This window comes from Hemicordylus capensis, chromosome 4 (genome assembly GCF_027244095.1).
Source record: "Hemicordylus capensis ecotype Gifberg chromosome 4, rHemCap1.1.pri, whole genome shotgun sequence".
Classification (NCBI taxonomy): Eukaryota; Metazoa; Chordata; class Lepidosauria; order Squamata; family Cordylidae; genus Hemicordylus; species Hemicordylus capensis.
Window position 1 is genome coordinate 206,378,967 of NC_069660.1, and position 21,697 is coordinate 206,400,663.

General features: G+C 46.8%; 1 protein-coding gene and 1 long non-coding RNA gene across 9 annotated transcripts in view; one reads left to right on the top strand and one right to left on the bottom strand.

The window, feature by feature from the left end:
• IRF4 (interferon regulatory factor 4) overlaps nt 1-9,691 on the bottom strand; it is a 75,795-nt gene extending 66,104 nt beyond the window's left edge. For 3 of the 7 annotated variants that reach the window (XM_053246714.1, XM_053246716.1, XM_053246715.1), the window contains exons 1-2: nt 2,029-2,252; nt 706-967 (exon numbers count right to left, since the gene is read on the bottom strand). In XM_053246714.1, coding sequence (XP_053102689.1) covers nt 706-967; nt 2,029-2,093 — 327 coding nt within the window. In that variant the 5' untranslated portion in view covers nt 2,094-2,252. Of the gene's footprint in view, nt 1-705; nt 968-2,028; nt 2,253-8,281; nt 8,360-9,268 lie in introns of those variants that run through there. The other 4 variants (XM_053246720.1, XM_053246718.1, XM_053246721.1 and 1 more) reach the window with 4 other exon arrangements.
• Nucleotides 9,692-9,727: 36 nt separating this feature from the next.
• The window catches only part of LOC128323490 (uncharacterized), a 43,967-nt gene continuing 31,997 nt past the window's right edge, over nt 9,728-21,697 (top strand). Inside the window, exons 1-2 of one of the 2 annotated variants that reach the window (XR_008306292.1) lie at nt 9,728-9,839; nt 17,309-17,396. This is a non-coding gene — a long non-coding RNA (uncharacterized LOC128323490). Of the gene's footprint in view, nt 9,840-10,504; nt 10,791-17,308; nt 17,397-21,697 lie in introns of those variants that run through there. The other variant, XR_008306293.1, reaches the window with a different exon arrangement.

Consider the following 21,697-nt stretch of genomic DNA (forward strand, 5'->3'; position numbering starts at 1 on the left):
TATTGTGAAATAATAATGTCTTATTTTGTAGGCCAGGCTCATATACATCATTTGGTTTCCCCATAATGATTATTGGCAATTGAATGTGTAAACAGACTACAGTGAAAATCATTGCAGTAGAGCTTATGTGAGCCAATAGATGGGTTCCATCCAGGACATTCCATTCACACATGCAAATCACTTGATGTTGTGTGAACCAACCTGAAATCTTTGTAGTTAACTATTGTTTAACTAATTTTTAAGTATAACAAAAGAACTACAAAGATATTACATAGCAGTCTTACTAAAACAAAACTTTGAGGAGGTAAATGTTACCTTTAAAAAAGAGAGAGAGAGACTTGATTGAGAGATCCTAAACTGGTCTCTGATCCTAAAGTGACATCCCACTTAAAATCAAGGGCAATTTCCAGAGGGGTAGCCACATTAGTCTAACTCAGCAAACAAAATCAGAATATTTTGCCCCCTTAAAGACTGAGTAGTGTCCACTTACCATTTCCTGTATCAGATAAAGTGGATTCTAGTCCACGAAACATTTGTCAGTCTTTAAAGTACCACAGAGCGCTTTGTTTTAGATTTTGTTTCTGGTACCCAAACTTCAGAAAGCAAGCACAGATGCCCCTGCATCCCAGCTAGGTTCCCAACCCTCCAAATCCGCGAAATTGGGTAGGTCCCTGGTTCGCCCTGGGACTCGCTCAAGTCCAGTACCTTGAAAAGAGCCGCGTCCTCATCGCGGTTGTAGTCCTGTTTGCCGGCGTGCTTCCAGGGGATGCGAAAGATGCTCTTCTCCTCGTTCTCCCACACGAGGCCCGGGTACTTGCCGCTGTCAATCTGTTCGATCAGCCACTGTCGGAGTTTCCCGTTGCCACAGCTCACCGAGCTCATCCCGCCGCCGCCCTCGTTGGTGCCGATGCCCTCCAGGTTCATGCCACGCGCCCAGCCGCCCTCGTCCCCTCTTGTTCTTCGGCTGCTGGTGGAAGGAAGAGGCTGTGTGTGAGCTCCTGCTCAGTCACGTGCCAAGCACCAGACACGCGCAAGTCGGTTCCAAACAAACTCCTCCGCCACCCGTCCTTCCTCAGGGGTGCAGACAGACAGGAAGCTTGTCGAGGAGCAATGCATCACCTTTTTGGGTGTGCGTGTATGTGTGGTGGGGAGGAAGGACACTTGGGGGAGGCGAAGATATGGAATATTAGGCTTGGGAAGGATGAGTTCAATAAAATGGGGGGGGGACACTCCTCAGCTGCTTAGGGGGAAATCTGCACCCCGTCCTTCCTTGCCCTCGCGTTTGCCCGCGCTCCTCTCCACATGGAAGTAGAAAATACTTTTTTGAAAAGAAGCGCGGGCGGGGGGGGGGCGTTCAACGCCATTTGTGAGGAACATTCCCCAAATTCCTCGCGTTCCTTTTCCAGCAGTGATGAACCCAGGCGCACAATTTCTCTCGCACTGACCCCAGATTCTCACAAACTCCCGCCTTTCTCGTCCACAAGCCCCCAGCTCTGCAGCAGACGTCTTCGCCTTCACGTTCATCAGGCCTCTCAGTCACACTGAGTTTGGAATATTACTGCCTCCGCCCCGCTGCCCCATCCCTACCACTCGAAGACTTCCCGCTCTTCCGCCTCCGTGCTACGTAGACGGCGACCACCGCCCTAGACAGCCACGTTTCTCGGAGTTCTATAGACCATTCTCCGTTTTTATACCCACAAACGTTCACACTCGCTCCTTACAAACGCACACACGCCTCCTTCCCAGTTTGCTCCCTCACATAAAGTATGTCACGTTTTTAAAAGCCTTCTCACCACCACTCCCCTACCATCCTCGTCACACTCGACCTTGTTTCAGTCTCTGGGCCAGTCTCTCCTTTGATACCCTTTTACCCCATCCCTGATAGGTGACATGTTTTTTCAATGGGTTCATGCATACTCTCTCTCTCTCTCTCTCTCTCTCTCTCTCTCTCACACACACACACACTTCCGTACATTGCTTTATGCCACTTCTCCCCAGGCACATATTGGCTTCCTAAAGTGTACCCACACGGCCAGACGCCGTTCCTCAGGTAGCGACCAATCTTTCTCTCTTCTCCGCGCGCGCACACACATTCATCCCAGGCCGGCTTCCGTCCTCTATTCCGCGTGCGGCCGGCTGCCTGGGGTGGTGCACTCGTGCTCATGCATGCCCATTCCCCACGCTCCCAGGTTTCAGCTTCTCTCACACATCCGGAGTCACACCTTCGACTCTCCCTGGCGCTGCCCCGTCTCTCTCCCTCACATGCACAGCTGCGCAGTCTCAACCCCTCCCCTTCTCACCCACGCCCTGCTAGCGGTCCCGCGGGAAACTCCTCACATTCGCCCGCCAACGCTGCCCTGCGTTTATTACCGTCATTCTCGCCCTCATGCACGCACGCAGCACAAACCCTGCAGGCAAGCACAGGGAGAGAAGAGGCACCAAGACAGCGAGTCGGCCACCTACACACACCCCTCGGAGCACGGCGGAGCTTCTGAGCAGCCCCGCCCTGGTGGCCTCTCCGGCCGCTTCTGTTCCGCCAAAGAATGACACATTTCCCCTCAGCAGCCCCCGGGAGGCGTGGGACGACTCGCGGATTCGGCACGAGGGACTCTCCCAGACTCCCAAGCGGCTTCTTTAGCCCTGCACCTCTTTGACCCCAGCGAGTCCTCTTCAGTTCCACCACCTGACAATAGCATACCCTCCTGGTAGCTGCCTACGCACAAAGCGGGAGACGATGCCCTTGGCATCGGTCCTCAGGAGCTGGGCAGCCGGGTTTGAGCCCATCCACCCCATTATATAAGAACTCCGAGGATCGCTTTTGCATTAGGCAAACTCTATGGGTCTTCGTGTGCCTCTTCCTCAGATAAGAGCTACCTTGCTGACTTGGAATAGAAGCAATGAAACTTAAAACAAGTCCTGTGACGATCACTAATTTAGAAGTAAGGCTGGGACCCTATGCACGACTATTCAGCCGTGTGCCTCCCATGGAACTCAGTGGGCGTTATTTCCTAGCAAAGGTGCACGGGATCGAGCCGGTGCATTGAAATTATAAGCATGTTTAGTCAGAAGTAAGTCCCGTCGAGTTCAATGATAAGTCTTACTTCCAGATCAATGTGCAGAAGATTGCAGCTGTGGGTCGTGTGCCAAGGGTCTGCTACCAGACCAGGCTCCTCCTTCCGTTGCCTAGCCAGCCTCACTGAAACGGATGGGGCTTACTTCTGCGTTAATACGCATTGAGGCGATGTGGGTATGTCACATGTGGCAAGCTGTGGCGAAGTTTTGGTGCGACTGTAGGCAAGCAAAAAAAAAAAAAGGTGCCACCGAACAAAGGGAGTTTTTCCCGCCCCTCGCACGTGTAGATCAATAGTAAACACGTCCGCAAAATTTATATAGTAATAAAGACGAAGACGGAACATTCCGCACACACATCATTTCATAGCAGAGCCAAGTATTTTCAGTGGGCGAGTATATACATTCAAAACCGCAATCATATGTTTTCTTTGACCATTTGCATTTCTAAAAACATAATTTATACTCAAACACACAATGATGCATGCATTACATTACTTATTTATGGGCTCGCAAGGCTAAACTTCATAAAGACATACGTGTATGTAATGTAGGCTGCTAGAAGGCACAAGGCACGTACAGTACACGAGTTCATAGCAGGCAGAGATCAGAAGAGATTGGAAAAGGGACGCACCCTTCTAGATCGCCTTTAAACTGCAGAGGCAGGAGGATATCTTTCCCCATATACCACCCCCAGAAACGTGTAATTATCTGTATGCAAATACGTATTATATCAGCGAATGAAAATCGTGCGTTTTAGAGAGACATGGGTAGGTTAGATGTAAAAGTTAGTAAATACTAAAAACACTATATGAAAAAAATACACGAGAAGGAAAGCCATGTCCTGAGCTGCAATACATTGATCCTAATAGACACTCCAATCTGTTATGAAAGGAGACAAGAGTGTATCATTTGCTTCCATTCATCCCTTATTGCCCTCTCTTTTCTCTCTCTTGTCCCCACTCCCGTTGACATTTCACTTGTAAGCGCTTGGGGGACAGACACCTCTTTTTCGTTTATAAATGGAACACCAATGATATAATAATAGTGTCCTATGTATCTTCTAGTCCGGATTATTCTCCAGCACCCTTCAGCCTGACGGCCGGGCATTTTTCTAGAGCTTCTGGTCGCGAAGAATGAACATGGTAGCAAAAGAGTCAGTCACGTCCACGTCAGCTCGCTTTCTTTGCCGTCCACTTTCACAAGTGAGCCATGAGGAGGACATCTCCCTTTGACAAGCTCTGAATCTGCATCTACCTCCTTCTGGCTGGCTCACTTTTTTGAGCTCCACACAGCAGCCCATCCCTCCCTGTCTCTTAAAGTCTAGCGGATTGTTTTTTCGAAAGCTCTCTTCACTTGGCCCATTTCTGCTCATGCAGACTCCTGTCAGACTCCTGTCCCGGGCTCAGCGGGACTCCTGTCGCCTTGTCTCCCTCAGCTGGGTCGCAGCGTCCACTGACAGCCGGACTGAGTCAGCACCGCAAATATTTGGTCTCGCTTAAATTCTGTGGCCTCTCCTTCCACAGAGGAACAAGAAGTCTGACAGCCACCTTTTCCGAACAAACTTCTTTGGAGCAAACTTGGGCTGGCAGTCCTAACTCCACTTTCCACTGGACACAGTGGGACTTACTTACGAGTAACTCTGCGATGCTGGTGAAAGAACACAACCCTGCAAGTCTATGGACTTTTTCCTTTGCATAGCCATTACCTATTTAGGGCATTTACCCTGGGATAACCTATTGCACCCGGGGTAAGAATACAAGAAGTGTATTCCGTTGGATCAGATCTGGTTCAGCATCCTCTTTCCCACATACACTTCTGGGATGTTCCGGAGCAGGGCCAAGGAGCTTGCCACCCTGTTCCACCCACCCACCCTCCCAGCAGGTTGATAGTCACAGTGTGTGCAGACGGCCTCTGAAGATCGAGGCTCCACAAGAATCGCTAACACATATCTTGACAAAGCTCTCCGCCGTGAATTTCCCAAATTCCCCCTCCACCTCAACTAGTAGCCATGGCCCTATCTTGTAAGGGGCTAAGCCTCCTTTCCAGTCCTCTAAACCAGTAGCCATGGTTACTGGTTTAGATGGCTTGAAAGGAGACTTGGCGATGCTAGTTAAAAACTGGAGTTATCTGCCTGCATAATGTGGAGGCAGGATCCTCTAGATGTGGATTTCCTCCTTCCCCTATTTTTGAATCTTCTTCCCATCCTCTCCTGAAATGTCTCTACTCACTACTTTGCAGACGTGCAGTGACTTAGAAGCTATGCAGCAATGGTCTCTTGGGACAGAAATGTCCGAGGGGATGAAAGGTGATGATCATTAGTGGGTCCACAAGTGGTGTGTGTGTGTGCGCGCGCGCGCGTGGGCGCGTGCCCTACCCTCAGACCTTGGCATCTAGGACATCCTCCTCCCCCGCGTTATGTCTGGTGGGACTAGTTGGTCCATTCCTAAGGCTGGTCTGAGTAAAATCAGATACAGGAAAGGTACAATCCTAAATTGCCTTCCTTTTGAAGCGATTTCATTGCATACATGAAAGTACCCCTGAAGAAAGTAAGGAGTGTCAAGATTTCTGCTCTCTCTCTCTCTCGCTCTCTCTCTCTGGGGGGCAGGTAGAGAGAGCACAGTTAGTCTGTTCCAACAAGGTCTCCACCTTCCCGATGGATGAACAGGATCTTCTTCCACGGATTTAATCCCCTCCCCTGAAGAGATCAAGACCACTCAAACTATTTAAAATATTGCTACTCGTACTTCCTATTGGTGTTGCTAATCCAAAAGAACTTTAGCTTCGTTGGGAGCAGGCAGCAGTAGCGCCTTTGCATTATCCTGGTTCTCGAATGCCGATGGGGATGGAGGACTGCTTTGGAGTCACTGCATCTCCTCGGGATCGGACATCTTTAGAGCCAGGGGCGCACATTCTGCCGGAGCTAAAAAACAACCAAGAGCCTTGTGGCACTTTAAAGATCTACAGGATTATTGTGGCGTCAGCTTTCCCGGGCCAGAGCATCTGGGAAGCGATCTCGGTGTCACAAGAATTCTGCCAGTCTTTAAGATGCTCATAAGCCACTTCTTGGTTTTGCACATCCTAGAGTTGCTGTCCAGGAAGACTCCAGCTGGGAGTAGCAAGTTCTCCCGAGGCTCAGATAAAAACCGGTGCGGGTATCCTTTGGTATAATTTGGGCTGCAATCCCATTGAACTCATTGGGACTTACATCTGAGTAAACGTGTTTAGGATTGCACTATTAGAGGATAACGTTTTGTTGGACCCAGCGTTCAGGCACAGTAACAGGTTTTCGGATGGCACAAAAGTCTTCTTCCCTTATTCCTGTCCAAAGAAGATCTTTGTGCAGCTGGAAAACTTTAACCTAAAAGAAGGTGGAACCAATTTCTTTTCTTTTCTTTAAGGGTATCTCTAGATCTCTCTCTCTCCACTGCCCTTGGAATCAAATCCTTTCATAACTAATAGTGCAACTCTAAACAATTTTACTTAGAAGTATGCTCCACCAAGTAAAATGAGGTTTACTCTCTGGTAAATATTTAGGATTGCAATCTTAAACTACAGTCCTAAACATACTTGCAAGGGAGTAAGCCTCATTGAACTCAGTGGATCTTACTTCTGATTAAGTATTCTTATTATTCATGCAGCAAGAGAATGCGCAGTCTGATCCTGTGCATGTTTACTCGGAAATAAGTCCCACATTTTCACTGAGGCTTACTTTTTTTAAAAAGTGAAGTGTGTATGGAGATGGAGAAAGAAAGAGAGAGGAGATACACCTTTGGAGAACTATCCTCTCGCCAGCACTTTGGAGCAGGAATTCAATGGCAAAATTCTTCCCGATTTAATTGAAATCTACAGGATCACGCAGGAAAAAACCTACGAACGTGGTTTGCGGATTGCCGCCGATTCTAGGCAGAAAATCTAATCTGGGGACGCCGCCTCACCAGCCTGCGGGTTATGATGCTTCAGCGTAGGCTTCAGCATCAGCAGATCCATCCTGTGCTTTCATTCCAAGAGCTTCCCCTGTCCTCGCTTAGCAGCAGCAGAAACCAAAAAGAGGAAAAGGATACCAAGAGAGTCTCGCATCTCTAGACATCCTTCCTCTTCCCGCTCAAACCCCAACAGGCAGGCCGGGACGGAGGATCCTGTTCCACTAACAGCCCTCAGTCGCATGATTAAACATCTGGCTCTTTCCAACAGCCCCAGCTAGACCCGTCTCTCTCTACGCGACGTGAAGATCTCCCCACAGTATAAGCTAACTTCATTCATAAAATGCGCTCTGAAGTTTTACTAGCAAAGGAAGAGGAAGTGCGCCGCTGAAGGAAACGGCACTCAACCTGCTGGAAAGGCTGCCTGAGGATGCTCGGGATATTTTTGATAGTGGATCTACACCAAATTGAAATCAGTAGGAATTATTTCTTGGTAAATTGTTTATGGTGGTGGGTTACTTCTGTACACAGAACGCCAGGCACACTGTGGCACTAAATATTATCAGTTCGATTTATCTCCTACTTTTCTTTCGGAAAGCATTTGAGGCAGAGAGATAGTAACTGGCCAAAGGCTACCCAGTGAGCAAGGATCAAAATTCAGGTTTCCCAGTTCCAGCACTGACTCTACCCATTGCACCACATTGCCTCTCATGTGCTGGATTCGCGGTGGCAGTGTTTGCCACACTCCAATGAGATCAGACGAACCGATCCTAACGCTTCAGATTCCTAACCCGACCTTTAGCTCGCACGTCTGATCCGTGGAGCACATCTTCAGGGGAAATGATGCGCGCGCCTCGTGGTCTACAGACATCGAGCACTAGTAGCGCTCCAGCGCTGATCTCTGGCAAAAGCGACGGCGAAAACAGACAGATCTTCTGCAGGTTGGCTCAGGAGTAAGCCTCACTCACGTCCTCGAGACTTGTTCCCAAGCTAAGTGCATCGGATCAGAGCCTTAGCTTTCCTCAGCGGCAGCAAAGTTGCTCCCGCAAAGAGGGAACTTGGGCAAGTAAGTTGCTCGTCTTCTCATCACTTCCTCGCTCGTCTCCCCGGCAATCGAAGGCACTTTTGCTTGCCCCTCTCTGCCCTCCTCTCCGATCCTCCCTCCCTCCCCCGCCCCCACCGCCCGGCCCCACGTCCTGCACAGGCGAGTTTCTGTCCTCCAACCGCCTCCCACAAATGTCCTAATAATCTTCAGGCACCGGGTGAGGATGGAGCGTGAAGCGACTTACCTTTCCCTCTCCTCCAGAGCTCAGGGAGGATGAGCGCAGCACCGTTTTCTCGAAACGGTTTAGGAAAGGGGAGGGGGGAGAGGAATTAGATTTGAAACACTAATAACTGAGCAGTGAGGGAGAGAAAGGGGAACTTTCTTTTATGACTGCAGCCGAGAGCCCACGGAGGGCGGGGCTGGGGGCGGGGCCAGCACAGGATGCCTCTTGGTGCTTGGGGAGCCCGGGACAGCAGCGCGGGGCGGGCGGCGCAGAGACTCAATGGGCTGGATGGAAAACGCCAGTAGCAGCACACGTGCATCGCCCCCCTGAAGTTGAAAAGAAGAGAAAAGCAAGCCTCTGGTCCAGCCAGTGGACTCTTCGGTTTCAAGTTAACCGTGTACGACTATAGCGACCCTATAAGTGTCCCCAAGGCTCCTTCCCTTAAAGGAGGGCGTTTCCTGCCCCCTCTAAATCTCCGCACAGGGCAACAACGATCTGGCTTTTAGGGACGGCTGCTTGGGAGTGCGCACGTTAGGGGGCGTTACAGCATCAGAGGACAGCGAGGGAAAGCGGACGACGATCTCAGTGCCCATCGCTTCCCGCTCAGAAATGAGAAGTGACAGGAATCAGGGGAGTAGCTAGGGGAGAGGGGGCCGTGTTCGCCCCTCTCCCCGGTGGCCCCTTGGAGATAATGAAGGAAGTAGGGAGGGATGGGGCGGGGGGGGGCCCTCAGGAGCTGGGGGCCGGGTTCTTTGAACCCATCCGCTCAATTATAGCTACACCCCTGACAGGAATGCTTCACCCTCTCCCTAGAAGCCCAGATGGAGTGCTCACCTATGCTTGTTCGGCACTCGACTTACTTGTGGGTGTGAATGGGCCGTCGCAGGTAGAACAACGTTAAGCAAAATGATGGGCGGTGGAATCCGTCCACACGTTCAGCCCTCGCCCACCAAGTGTGCAGTAATCCTGTGCAGAGAAACTGTGCGATATACATGAATGTGAACCAACCTGACATCGTGATGACTCAATAGTGAAAGAAAGGCGATCTGTACATACATGGACCTCACCGAGGCCTCTTTTTCGCGGCCTTTGCATTTTTCAGGGCTGAGTGCTGGCACTGCAAACCGATGCGAGGCTCAAGTAAGCTGTATCTCCTTTTGGCGAGTTCCAAATCTCCAGCAGAATTTATAAGAAATAATTAGGAGGATTTATCCCCCGTTCAAAATCCTGATTAGTCCCATAAAGAGGGATTTAGGTGCTCTGATGACCAATAGGCGTGGAACTATTACTTGTGTTTTCAGTCCCATGTTGAGCGATCTGGAATACACATCACTCAAGGGAGAGCATCCTTCTCCCCAGAGACACGATCCTTCACATGTGCCCCAGATAATTCCTCAATGGAATGGATATCTAGGGCTAGGGGGGGAAAGAACAAATCCTCTCCACCATATGCGAACAGAGCGATCACTCATGCCAAACTACACGCTGTGCGGAAAGTCTACCTCCTCCCCTCCACCAGGGGTCACTGTTCAGTTACACCGGAGAAGGCGGGTTGTTCCTCCTTGCACGACATACAGGGGTACGATCCAGACACAATTAAGGGCTTTAGAGGTCCTATTGATTTCAGGGCTTTTAACTGTTGCAGGGGATTGTGCACAAACCGATCATATGCATACCTTCTCCCTGTCCGCAGCGCTCCCGGGTTTGAACGGCCCCTAAGGGGGTCTTTTTATGTCCTCAAAGAGGCGGCGGGCCAAACTACATTATTTTTTGAAGGCACCCTAACTCTGTATCAGAATGGGTTGTAAAAACGGCTTTGACTTGGGCAGGATCGGGGCCAAAGTAGTTAATTGACCATGAGTCCGACCTAAGCCAGTTTCTCTGAAAAGGAAAAGTTACTGGGTGGGGCGCCTTAAATCTACTCCAATGTATTCCTTAAGTCTGGTGATCTAGAAAAAAGTGCGTTTTGTTTTGAAACCGCTTCTACTAGATAGATCTGGTTTCAATTAAAGGGCGAAAGTGATTAATAATCATTCGAAATCCGTGGGTTTAGGTTTAGAGCTTAGGAAAGTCTGGCGTCCAAGAATTCACTAAAAAGACAGCTCACTGGAACTGAGAGCAGCGCCTCCTATGGGTTTCAAACTCTGTTCCATATTCGATCAGACTGCGTGAAAAACGGAAGATAACGATCAATTTGAGGCGTTAAAAAAACAGAAAACTGCACAGCCTCCTCGCAGAGGAATGTGTGAGAGGAATAGACCCAGAGTCTCACACACAGTGTCATCTTTGCATGTATGCAAAGCTCGAGCTAGCAAGCGACCGGGATTCTTTTCAAGGCACTCAAACCAACTTTCCCAAGGAGGTCCCTTGGAAATCGGGCAGGGCTGGTGTGTGAGTTATACAAAAAGAAGAGGGGAGATGGGATTCATTGATACCAACCCTCTTCAAGATTAGAAGTCTTTGGGGTTTTTTTAAAGCACCCACACTAGACAGAGATGGGTTGAGGCGCTAACACCAACTCTTTCACAAGGTACCTTGCCAGAGCTCACCTTGAATTCACTCTCCAAAACCTGTTTTCAGCACCTAGGCCCAGTCCTGGGGTGCTAGAAAGATTAACCAAAGAGGAGAATGTCTCTGAGCATGTGCTAAGTGTGCTTCTTTTGTTGCTGGATGTCTAGAAGCAGTGAACCCATGAAGCTGCTTTATACTGCTATTGTTCCCTCTGATGCACTGCTGTCTGCCCTGGCTGACTCTGAAAGGCAGGGGTCTTTCCCATCACTTGCTACCTCCTCTTTTTAGCTGAAAATGTTGGGGTTGCACTTGGGACTTTCTGCATGCTAAGCATGTGCTGTGCCACTGAGCTGTAGTCCCTCCCCACTGGTTTGCACATCTGCAGGCTGGCTCACACTCATTGTGTATTAATCCCTGCATGCAATGAACACCACATACTACAGGGTGTCACTGAGGGCACAGCTGAAGTGAATGTGTATCTCTGACCCATCAATCTTAGGGTGAAGTGTATTTATATACTTCTCGCCTTTCTTCCATGGAACTCAAGGCAGTTTGGTTCCCATTGGCAGCATCTGATCCAGGCAGTAGGCACTGTGATTGGATCAAGAGCTACTTAGCTTCAATGAAGTTGCTGGGTCATGCATCCTCAGTCCACGGAGAAAAAACAGGGACTGAGCCATGTCATAAAAACATAAGAACAGCCCTGCTGGATCAGGCCCAAGGCCCATCTAGTCCAGCATTCTGTTTCACACAGTGACCCACCAGATGCCGCTGAAAGCCACAGGCAGGAGTTGAGGGCATACCGTCTCTCCTGTTGTTATTCCCCTGCAACTGGTACTCAGAGGCATCCTGCCTTGGAGGCAGGAGGTGGCCTATAGCCCTCCGACTAGTAGCCATTGATAGACCTCTCCTCCATGAAGTTATCCAAACCCCTCTTAAAGCCATCCAGTTTGTTGGCTGTCACCACATCTTGTGGCAGAGAATTCCACAAGCTGATTATGCGTTGTGTGAAAAAGTACCTCCATTTGGGGGTCCTAAATTTCCTGGCAATCAATTTCATGGGATGACTCCTGGTTCTAGTGTTATATGAGAGGGAGAAGAATTTCTCTCAATCCCCTTTCTCCAGATCATGCATGATTTTATAGACCTCTATCATGTCTCCCCACAGTCGTCTTTTTTCTAAACTAAATAGCCCCAAGTGTTGTAGTATTGCCTCATAAGAAAGGTGCTCTAGGCACCTTGATCATCTTGGTTGCCCTCTTCTGCACCTTTTCCACTTCTACAATGTCCTTTTTAAGATGTGGTTAGCAGAATTGTATGCAGTACTCCAGGTGTGGCTGCACCATAGTTTTGTATAAGGGCATTATAATATTAGCAGTTTTATTTTCAATCCCATTCCTAATGATCCTTAGCATGGAATTGGCCTTTTTCACAGCTGCTGCACATTGAGTCGACACTTTCAACAAACTATCCACCACGACCCCAAGATCCTTCTTCTGGTCAGTCTCTGACAGCTCAGATCCCATCAGTGTATACTTGAAGTTGGGGTTTTTCATCCCAATGTACATCACTCTATATTCGCCAACACTGAACCGCATTTGCCATTTTGTAAGTCTTTAGGGCTCTTTCATATGCGCTGACTGTTGCTGTAAACTGCCCAGAGACTTGCATTCTGGGTAGTACACAAATATGTTAAATAAAATAACATAAATAATAATATATAATTTCAAGTATTCAAAGCATTTTACATAATTTCAGCCATCTTTATAAAGCCCTTTAAAACAGACCACTGATTACCCCACCCCAACCCCAAATTGCAGGGAGGAATAAAATAAACTCAAACTCTTTGGGCCAGTTCAGTTACACATTAATAGGGGTGTGTATGAAACCGCAACCACCACCCCGCTTGGTTCAGTACGGTCTGCGGGTGTGTGTGTGTGTGTTGCAAACTTTAAAAACATTTTTTTCACTTACCCCATTTGAGGGGTATGGGTCCCCCTCCCCCCCACTGGCCTCCATTATTCAGTAAATTGCCCTGTTTGGGCATTCTCCAGCCCTTTCTGGGCCTTCCCTCTGTTGCAGTGGCCATTTTGGAGGCCGCCACACATGCCCAATGTGGCCACCACGATGGAGGGAAGTCCTAGAAAGGGCCAAAGAATGCCTGAACAGGGTGATTTACTGCATAGCAGAGGTCGGCGGGGGGGGGGGACAACCTCGATAGAACCCCCCCCTGCTGACTCGGAGAAGCCCCTCGGGGGGGGGAGTGGAATTTCTTTTTAAAAAACCAACCATTTGCAAACCACCCCCAGCCCCGAATGGCCCGGGGGAACTCAGTCCGGGGTTGGACTGAACAGGGTGGTTCGGTTCAATCCCAAACTGTTGAACTCAACTGGTTCAATGTCAAACCAGCTTGACATTGAACCAGTTTGCACATCCCTATTAATTGGTGACCACAGCAGCAAGTGAAGACTTGCAGGTGCAGAGGGGCCATCACAGATTATTCATTCATTCATTCATTCATTCACTTATTTATTTATTTGTTTGTTTTTTTAATCACACTTGTATACTGCCCCAAACTCGCATCTCTGGGCAGTTCACAATGATATAAAACAGTTAAAAACACACATGAAAACAAATAAAAACTAACCATTTAAAAATTAATCTCAGAATTAAAACCTATAAATTATCAAGAAGCTGAAAAAGCCTAAGTAAAAAGATGGGTTTTAAAGTATTTTTTTAAAATTGTCAGAGATGGGGAGGATCGTATCTCAATAGGGAACGCATTCCATAGTCCCGGGGCAGCAACCGAGAAGGCCCGTCTCCGTGTGGCCACCAGACAAACTGGCGGCAACTGTAGATGGACCTCCACAGATGACCGCAATAGAGATGTTCTCTCAAATACCCAGGGCCTAAGCCATTTAGGGCTTTATAAGTTATAACTAGCACTTTGTATTTTATTATTATTATTATTATTACATTTATATCCCGCTCTTCCTCGAAGGAGCTTAGAGCGGTGTACTACATATTTGAGTTTCTTTTTCACAACAACCCTGTGAAGTAGGTTAGGCTGAGAGAGACATGACTGGCCCAGAGTCACCCAGCTAGTTTCATGGCTGAATGGGGATTTGAACTTGGATCTCCCCGGTCCTAGTCCAGCACTCTAACCACTACACCAAGCTGGCTCAATAGTTTTCAATGGAAGGGAACAGTTCATATCTTCAGATGAGATTCATCAAGTGTTAAGAAATCAAGCGATGGGAAATCAAGCAACGTACATGTATATGTGGCTCACACCTATCATTTAACTGATTTGTGGGTTTCAGGTGGGTAGATACAGCAAATTCTTGGAATGCCCAACTGTCCCCAGTCAGTTTCTATGTAACTTATTATAATTCACTTTATTCTATTGTCTGTTCTCGCTCCTTCTTCATGAGCTTGCCCAAGTTTTAAGATCATCCTCAGAAACCCTTCTTTGAATCTCCCTCCATGTCTTCTGAAGTGAAGTGGTGATCTGGGAAAAGGCCTTCTCTCCTATGCTGCCCAGTTCTCTGTAGCAGAGGTGCGCCTAGGTAATTTTGGAGCCTGGACCTAAAGGCCTTTGGAGGAGGCCCACCACCACTGCAAGTTAAGCATCACCCCCGCCCCCCCCCCACACACACACACTGTGCTACACACACAGTATTTTTCTACATGGGTTCTTGAGGGCACAAACAGCAACTGAACTCACAAGACTGTAAGAAAACAGGTATATGCAAATATGCATTAATAGAGACATTTCAACACACAACTTAGCCTATTCCCATCCCATATATTTCTTTCCCCACTCCCCCCTCTGTCTCTAAAGCACCTGGCGCAGGTCACAATTGCACTCAGCCACCTGGTGTAGCACAGGCCGATAGCACAGTGGGGTGAACACACCATCCAAGCCAGACTAAAGAGGATTTGGGGGCCCCAGGGGGTGTGGGGGCCCTGGACTTCAGCCCCAAAGACCAGGGGTAAGAGTGTCCCTGCTCCCCAGGGAGGCTCACATGGAGCTTTTTCAGATGGCGACTTTTGCACAAACTTTTCTTTGAGAGGGTGGGTGTGCATTCACATATTGGACAGGTTTACTCCGAAGTCTGTGCAATATTTCAGAGAGCACTTTACAAACGATTCGGGTTTCTCCCCTCCGTATTGGAACCTAGCCCGATTTATGTCTGAGGTTAAAAAAAAAAATCCTCTTTTTGCGTTGGAGTATCAGTTATTCCCCGAACTCACAGTAAAGCCTTCCTTGTAGTAAAGCCTATTGTCTGAAAAAGCTCCTGCTGCAGAGTCAGATGTCCTTTCAGTGCCAGATGAAGACTATTTCATTTCCCCAGACTTTTGAATGTAAATGTAAAAATATATTTATGCTGGAGTTTTGTTTGTTTCTACTGAGATTAAAAATTATTATTATTATTATTATTAATAATAATAATAATAATAATAATAATAATAGCCGCTGCTAATTGAGCAAAGAGACACCTTTTAAAGTGGTGATTCCCCAAGATTTAGCCGGGGGAGAGCAACTGGCCCTATCCAGCCCCAGGACAGCATCCCTCCCATGCCTGTTGCTGGTGTCTGCCTTATGTTTCTTTTTAGATTGTGAGTCCTTTGGGGACAGGGGACCATTTTATTTATGTATTTATTCTTTATTTATTTTTCTATGTAAACTGCTTTGAGAATTTTGTTGAAGAGTGGTATATAAACATCCGTAGTAGTAGTAGTAGTAGTAGTAGTAGTAGTAGTAGTAGTAGTAATATGGTGTGCATTTGGTTTCAATGTGAATGGTGTCCAAACTGAATGAGGTTCATTTTGTTCAAGACTCATCTTCTGAAAACATCCTGATAGTGCACAAATGAGTACAAATGGGTGTGAGCAGGGTTCATTTCTGGAACTCCCATTTGTTAATAATTCTATTTTAGCTTTTTTTTTTTAAAGTAAAAGAAAGTCTTGAACTTATTTTTTACCACTCCTATCTATGTCAGTAGCAGCAGGAGCTACAACAGCAGCAAGTGTGTTCAGCCGCTCCCTGGTGGAAGCCTATTTGAATACCGCCTGGGGAAAATGTTGTATCCTCTGTCATGGGTATTCAAAATGGTGCCTATGCCAGGAGGCACTTGCACATTGTAGCTCCTGCTGAGATGACACAGGTGCCAGCAAAAAACAAGTTTAAGGAAGATTTGTTTTTTAACCTGGGGGGGGGGGAGAAAATGAATGGAAACACAAAACAAATTTTGACACACACACACCCCGGGGTCTTCTTAACACAAACAGTGAAGGACCTGAAACAAATAACAGTGGGATCCCCTGTAGTAGTGAACAGCACTCCAAGATGATTTTGTTTTTCATGCATACTCCTAATTATTAGTGGTGCTGCTGTGTGCATTTTAAAACTATGCACCATATACCACCCTGCAAGTCCTTGTTCTGAAGAGCAGCTTATAAATATTTCTAATAAATACATGAACAAACAAATAAAAAGAATGTTCTGAATATTATAAATGTTTAGCTGTTTTATTAGACCAAGCACAGTGGTGAACATTGGTTTTGTCCCACGTGAAAGGCAGTTGGCCTGAGCAGTAATCTTTACAATTGCTATTTATGGGAAATGATTGCTGTTTTTTTTCATCGGGTACAGGCAAACTATCCTTGGGTAAACCCAAGATTAAAAGTGGCATGCACTGTGTTATGCAAGGGCCTACATATTGAGGCTTTTCAGAAAAACACATACAAAACCTCTTTGGCTTTAGTAGGAGTTTTCTGAAAAATAATTCCGCATGCAGGAAAACACTTATTGCATTTCTGTAACAGCCATGTTAACCACAAGTATTTTACACTTTTAAGTTTTAAGGTCACTTTAAGAAAAGCATTGTTTCTTCTAAATCACTTTCTCAGAGAGCCGGTAAAGGTGGGGACATGACTTAGCTCTTTTTTCTCGGCCGGGCTCCTGTATTTAACAACTGAGCCACAGGCAGTAATTCATCAGGTGCACTTCCCCTATTTCTACAGGGAAATTGAATCCCTACCTGTCTCAAAGCTGTCAAAGTCACAAGAGTCCTGCTCGGAATAGCATGGCAATCCTACTTCCAATGCTGATTTCTTTTTTTGTTGGTTTAAGCTCAGTTGGACCTGAATCATTGTCTGGATTGAAGTTCCGGGGCCAATGTGAATACTAGGTGTGTGTACAATTGGGGAAAAATGGATTTCGTTCCCAGCCGATCAAATCCATAATAACATATATCGGATCAGGTCCTTTTGGACCCTTCAGAATTCGGGTTCAGTAAATTTGGATCAGTACTATCAGCAAAAATCCCCATAGAAGTCTATGGGGAAATTTTAAAATTAATATTAAAGGAAAGGAAAGGAAGAAAAAGGCCAGCCTAGGAGCTCTCAAAGCTGGCACACAAGAAGGTAAGGATGGTCAAACTCTGTGTATTTAATTAGAAGTGAATCTGATCATCCTTTGATTTTAATTTTTTTTTTTAAAAAAAAGTAACTGAGAAATTGTACCCACAGAGAATGTGGAAGAAAAGTGATCTAACATCTAAGAATCTCAGGGGAAGTCATGTGACACCAAAGAATCTTCTGCTTTTGCTTTGAAATTGTAAGTATCATTAAAGGCTAAATACTTTTTTAAATTTTTAAAAAATGAATGCATGGGCAAGCCGGCAGAGAGGTGCTGAAAGGTGACTCCCCCCAACCTCATTCATGGAGGGGGTGGGGAGCAGATACCCATCACCATTTGAAGGTTCAAAATGCTCAATTTTTTTCTGGAGTTAGAAAAGTCCAATCTGAACTAGGCTGTGCAAGTTTGGGTTTGAACTCTCTCTGAGCCCCTCCAATCTGGGTAAAATCAGACCATTTCCAATTTTAACGATTCCATTTTGCACAGACCTAGTGAACACCCTTTCTAAGTTTCCCCAAGGTTTGTAAACCTTTTGTAGGCCCTAAAATTGGGAATACCACCTTTTTGTTTTGAGCAGGACTGCTGTGCTTTTAACAGTTTTGTGACAGGTAGAAATCCAGTGAGAACAGCCTTCCCAGGCTGGAGATACAATGGTAGGGACACCTGCTGTTAGATATCTGCCTGCACACTGTTTTTAAAGGTATAGAAGCCCTGCCAGAAATAAGTGGAAACTCTACTTAAAACACAGTTCAGAATCACATGGTTTGGTGTCTGATGTTCAGCTTGCTTGCCTGGATAGCTAAGGCTGGAACTATGGATTACACATATGCAATTATTTGGGAGAGCTTTTTGTGTGTGTTTTGTTTAGCCATTAATGAAGCTACTGAAGTTTCTGTTTGAAGTGGAAGATGTCAAATTAGAAGAGAAAGGCTTTCTAACCATTTCCCCTTCTGGCATTTTTCTGTGTAAATTGCCCTTAGTACTAAGTACTAAGGGCTATGTACTACTTAGTACATTGTACTAAGCAGTGAAATGACTTGACTAGCAAGCCAGATGTTGCTGGTTCGAATCCCTTCTGGTATGTTTCCCAGACTATGGGGAACACCTATATTGATTTGGGCAGCAGCTGAATATAGGAAGATGCTGAAAGGCATCATCTCATACTGTGTGGGAGGAGGCAGTGGTAAACCCCTCCTGTGTTCTACCAAAGTCCACCACAGGGCTCTATGGTCACCAGGAGTCGACACCGACTTGATGGCACACTTTACCTTTTACCTTTACTAAGAAAATAACACCCCCAAAGAATAACAAAGCTACATGTAGTTCCACCCTTGAGTGCACAGCTAAATTAAGGGACACTGGGGACATATTTGGCCCCATTTACTGGGAGCAATCTGCCTCATCTATATACTACACAAATTCCTCTATTCAGCATCCTAAGGTGGCCATTAAGCAACCAGGGTGCTTGTCAGTGTGATTCTGTGCATTGACTCTGATGCAGATAACTGTTTAAATCAGGGATGTGCAAAACATTTCGGGTACAAAATGTTTTGTACTCAAAATGGGCCAGTTACGGTGTTTTGTAGACAAAACAAAATGCCTATTTTCCAAATCTGAAAGTTTTGTACACAAAACAAAACGTCCCTGTTTCGGCTACAAAACGTTTTGTTGTTTCAGACCTCCATTCTGTGGCGATCTCTGAGTCAGTCTCCATTTTGTGTTTGACATTGCTTTGAATTTCCTGCCCTTCCAGCCTTCCGATCGGTAACTTAAAGCATGGGCTGACCTGCTGACGATTCTCTCCTTGTTCTCCATTTGCTCTTTTGCCTCTTGCCTCTCTTTTCTGACCCCACCTTGGCCAGGGGATGGGTCAAAGAAGGGGCAAGGGTGAGGGGAATTCAAGGAGGGGGTTTCAAGGGTGAGGGGAATTCAAGGAGGGGGTTTCAATTCATTCAACAAGTTAGTTACTCATTCGCCATTCTGCCTTTCTGCCTCATTGAAGAGAGAGAGAGAGAGAACTAGTTTGCATTGCATGCCATGCCTCAAGTTGCCATGATGATGGCATGCCATTGCCTATGCCTGCCTGCCTTGTTGCCAGCCTGAGCCCAGCCTGCCAGCCTGCTATGGCTACTGCATGCCAGCCTGGAAATGGTTTTATCTGCTGCATTGCTTTTTTGTTCCAGAAGAATTTTTTCCACCCCCTTGAGAGATGCCATGCCATTGCCTATGCCTGCCTTGTTTCCAGTCTGAGCCCAGCCTGTATATTCTCTGGTAGCATATGAGATTTTCAATGACAAACCATTAATTCACTCTCATAGGCTACTAGAGAATATACACTCAAAAATCTCAGAAACAACAGAACCCAGAGCCCCATGGGTTAGCAACCCATGGGGGTGGTTGGCACCCTCTGTGCTCTACACCACCACTCACTCTGGGCCACCCCAGTGCCCCACAAGTGCAGTTATGGGACTGCTGAAACCTCCATCTTTCCCTATGGGGAAGAACCTTAAAGATGCATAAACTCCATTAAATCTTTAAAAATCAGCCCTCTGCTCAATTCCTTTGAAATAATTCTGGCAGCTTCCTTGCCCCCACTGGGCACTACAACCCACTCTACTCTGCTCTGGGCCACTCTCTTTTCCCCTGATGTGAAGCTATACTTTTGCTGAAACCTACATTATTCCCTATGGGAAAAATCTTAAACTTCAAAAATTCACCAAAAACCAACCCTTTGTCCAATTCCTCTGAAATTTGGGTGGTAGATTCCACCCATTGGGCACTACCACCTCCACCCATTAGTTTTGCCCTGGGGCCATTTTTTAAAATACAAAACTTTTCTGATTTGGATTTTGCAATTTTGAACAAAGAACAAAATGGGGGTGTTTTGGATTCAGGCCAAAAACAAAACAGAAAAAATACAAAACGCACAACCCTAGTTTAAATGGAACTGCAACAAAGAGGCAACCTAGCAGAAAGGACTTGCCTCATTTGCATGCGAAAGAACCTTCTGGAGTGATGTTTAGGGAGCCCAACTGTGTGTATTTGGTGCTCAACAAAGCTGAACCCAAATCTCCAAATTCTCTATACCAAGAAAAATACAATTCTGCATCCTGAATAGATTAGACGGCACAAACCTATTTGCACATAGCAGGCCTGCCCAACTTCTTCTGACTCACCTGATTGCATAGCAACTCGTTAGGAGAGTAATAAATGTCCTGAATCAGGCCTACAGAAACAGGAAAGTTGTTAGTTATCTGGTGTGCTGACAGTAGCTAGGCTATTGGTTGGCTGGTGGGTCTGCCTTGTGCAAGTCTGCAACAGAAATGGATGAAGTCCCCTGAGAAATTCCACTAGAAGTTCTTCTTACCTATTAGGCAGCCATGATTCCTTTGAAATTTGAGCCAGTCATTTCAAGAACTTTCACCTGATCCCTTAGATATTACTGATGTCATTCTAATATGGTTCTACCTTTGGCGGGGAAAGCACATGAGAAAATCCCTACAATTCTCCCTAATTCCTCCTGTTCTTCTATGCCTAGATGATTGTTTGGGGGTGGCATGAAAAATGACAGTATCCTCCTTACCCTTTGGTTGCTGCTGTGTATCAATTACTCCAGTTGCCTCTAGAGCAGGCCTGCTCAACTTAGGCCCCCCAGCTGTTTTTGGACTACAACTCCCATAGTTCTCAGCCACAGCAGCCAATAGCCAGGAATTATGGGAATTGTAGGCCAACATCTGCAGGAGGGCCGAAGTTGAGCAGGCCTGCTCTAGAGTCACAATGCTGCTTGTTCCAGCCAATATGATAGACAGAGAGACACCCATTTAACAGTTGTTCAACCCCAAAGTTATCTTCTTCTGTTTTTACATTATGCATGCATGCATCATAGTAGGTACTATCTCACTCAAAGAGGCACTCCCTCTGATGTGAGAGAAAAAGGGGAATGCTTCTTCCAAAGGATACCTGCTAGGACACATGCACACATCCATAATGTAAAACACAAAAGACATGTGCTTTTTTGCTTCTATAGTCTATACCTCAAGTATTTCTCAAGTAAAACATCTGGGTTAGTCAAATGAGAGTTCTTTAACCGGGTGATGATGGCTCTAATTTCAATTCTTGACATGCATGGAAGCTCTTCTCATCATCAGGAGGAATCATCGGGCTACGGGAGCCTAGCCCAGTTCCTCCTGGTCATCTGCTGCCATGGGAACCGTGTGGCTCCCAGCAGCAAACTGCCAAAAGTGCCCCTCCCCTTAAACGAGGTTAGCAGAGCGTGTGCTCCGCTAACCCCATTCGGTGGATTGTGTGCTGCCGCAGCACGGCTCCATGGCGTGGCAACACATGAGGAGACCCCTGCTGGGAAGCTAAAATATGCCTCCCGGCCCCAGGGGTCTCTCCGGAATGCCCCGCGCATTCATGCGTGGCATCCTGGAACTTCCAGGGGCCGCATGGCCCCCGCCAGCTCGGTGACGGAGCTGGCGGCCATGTGGGCGGCCAAT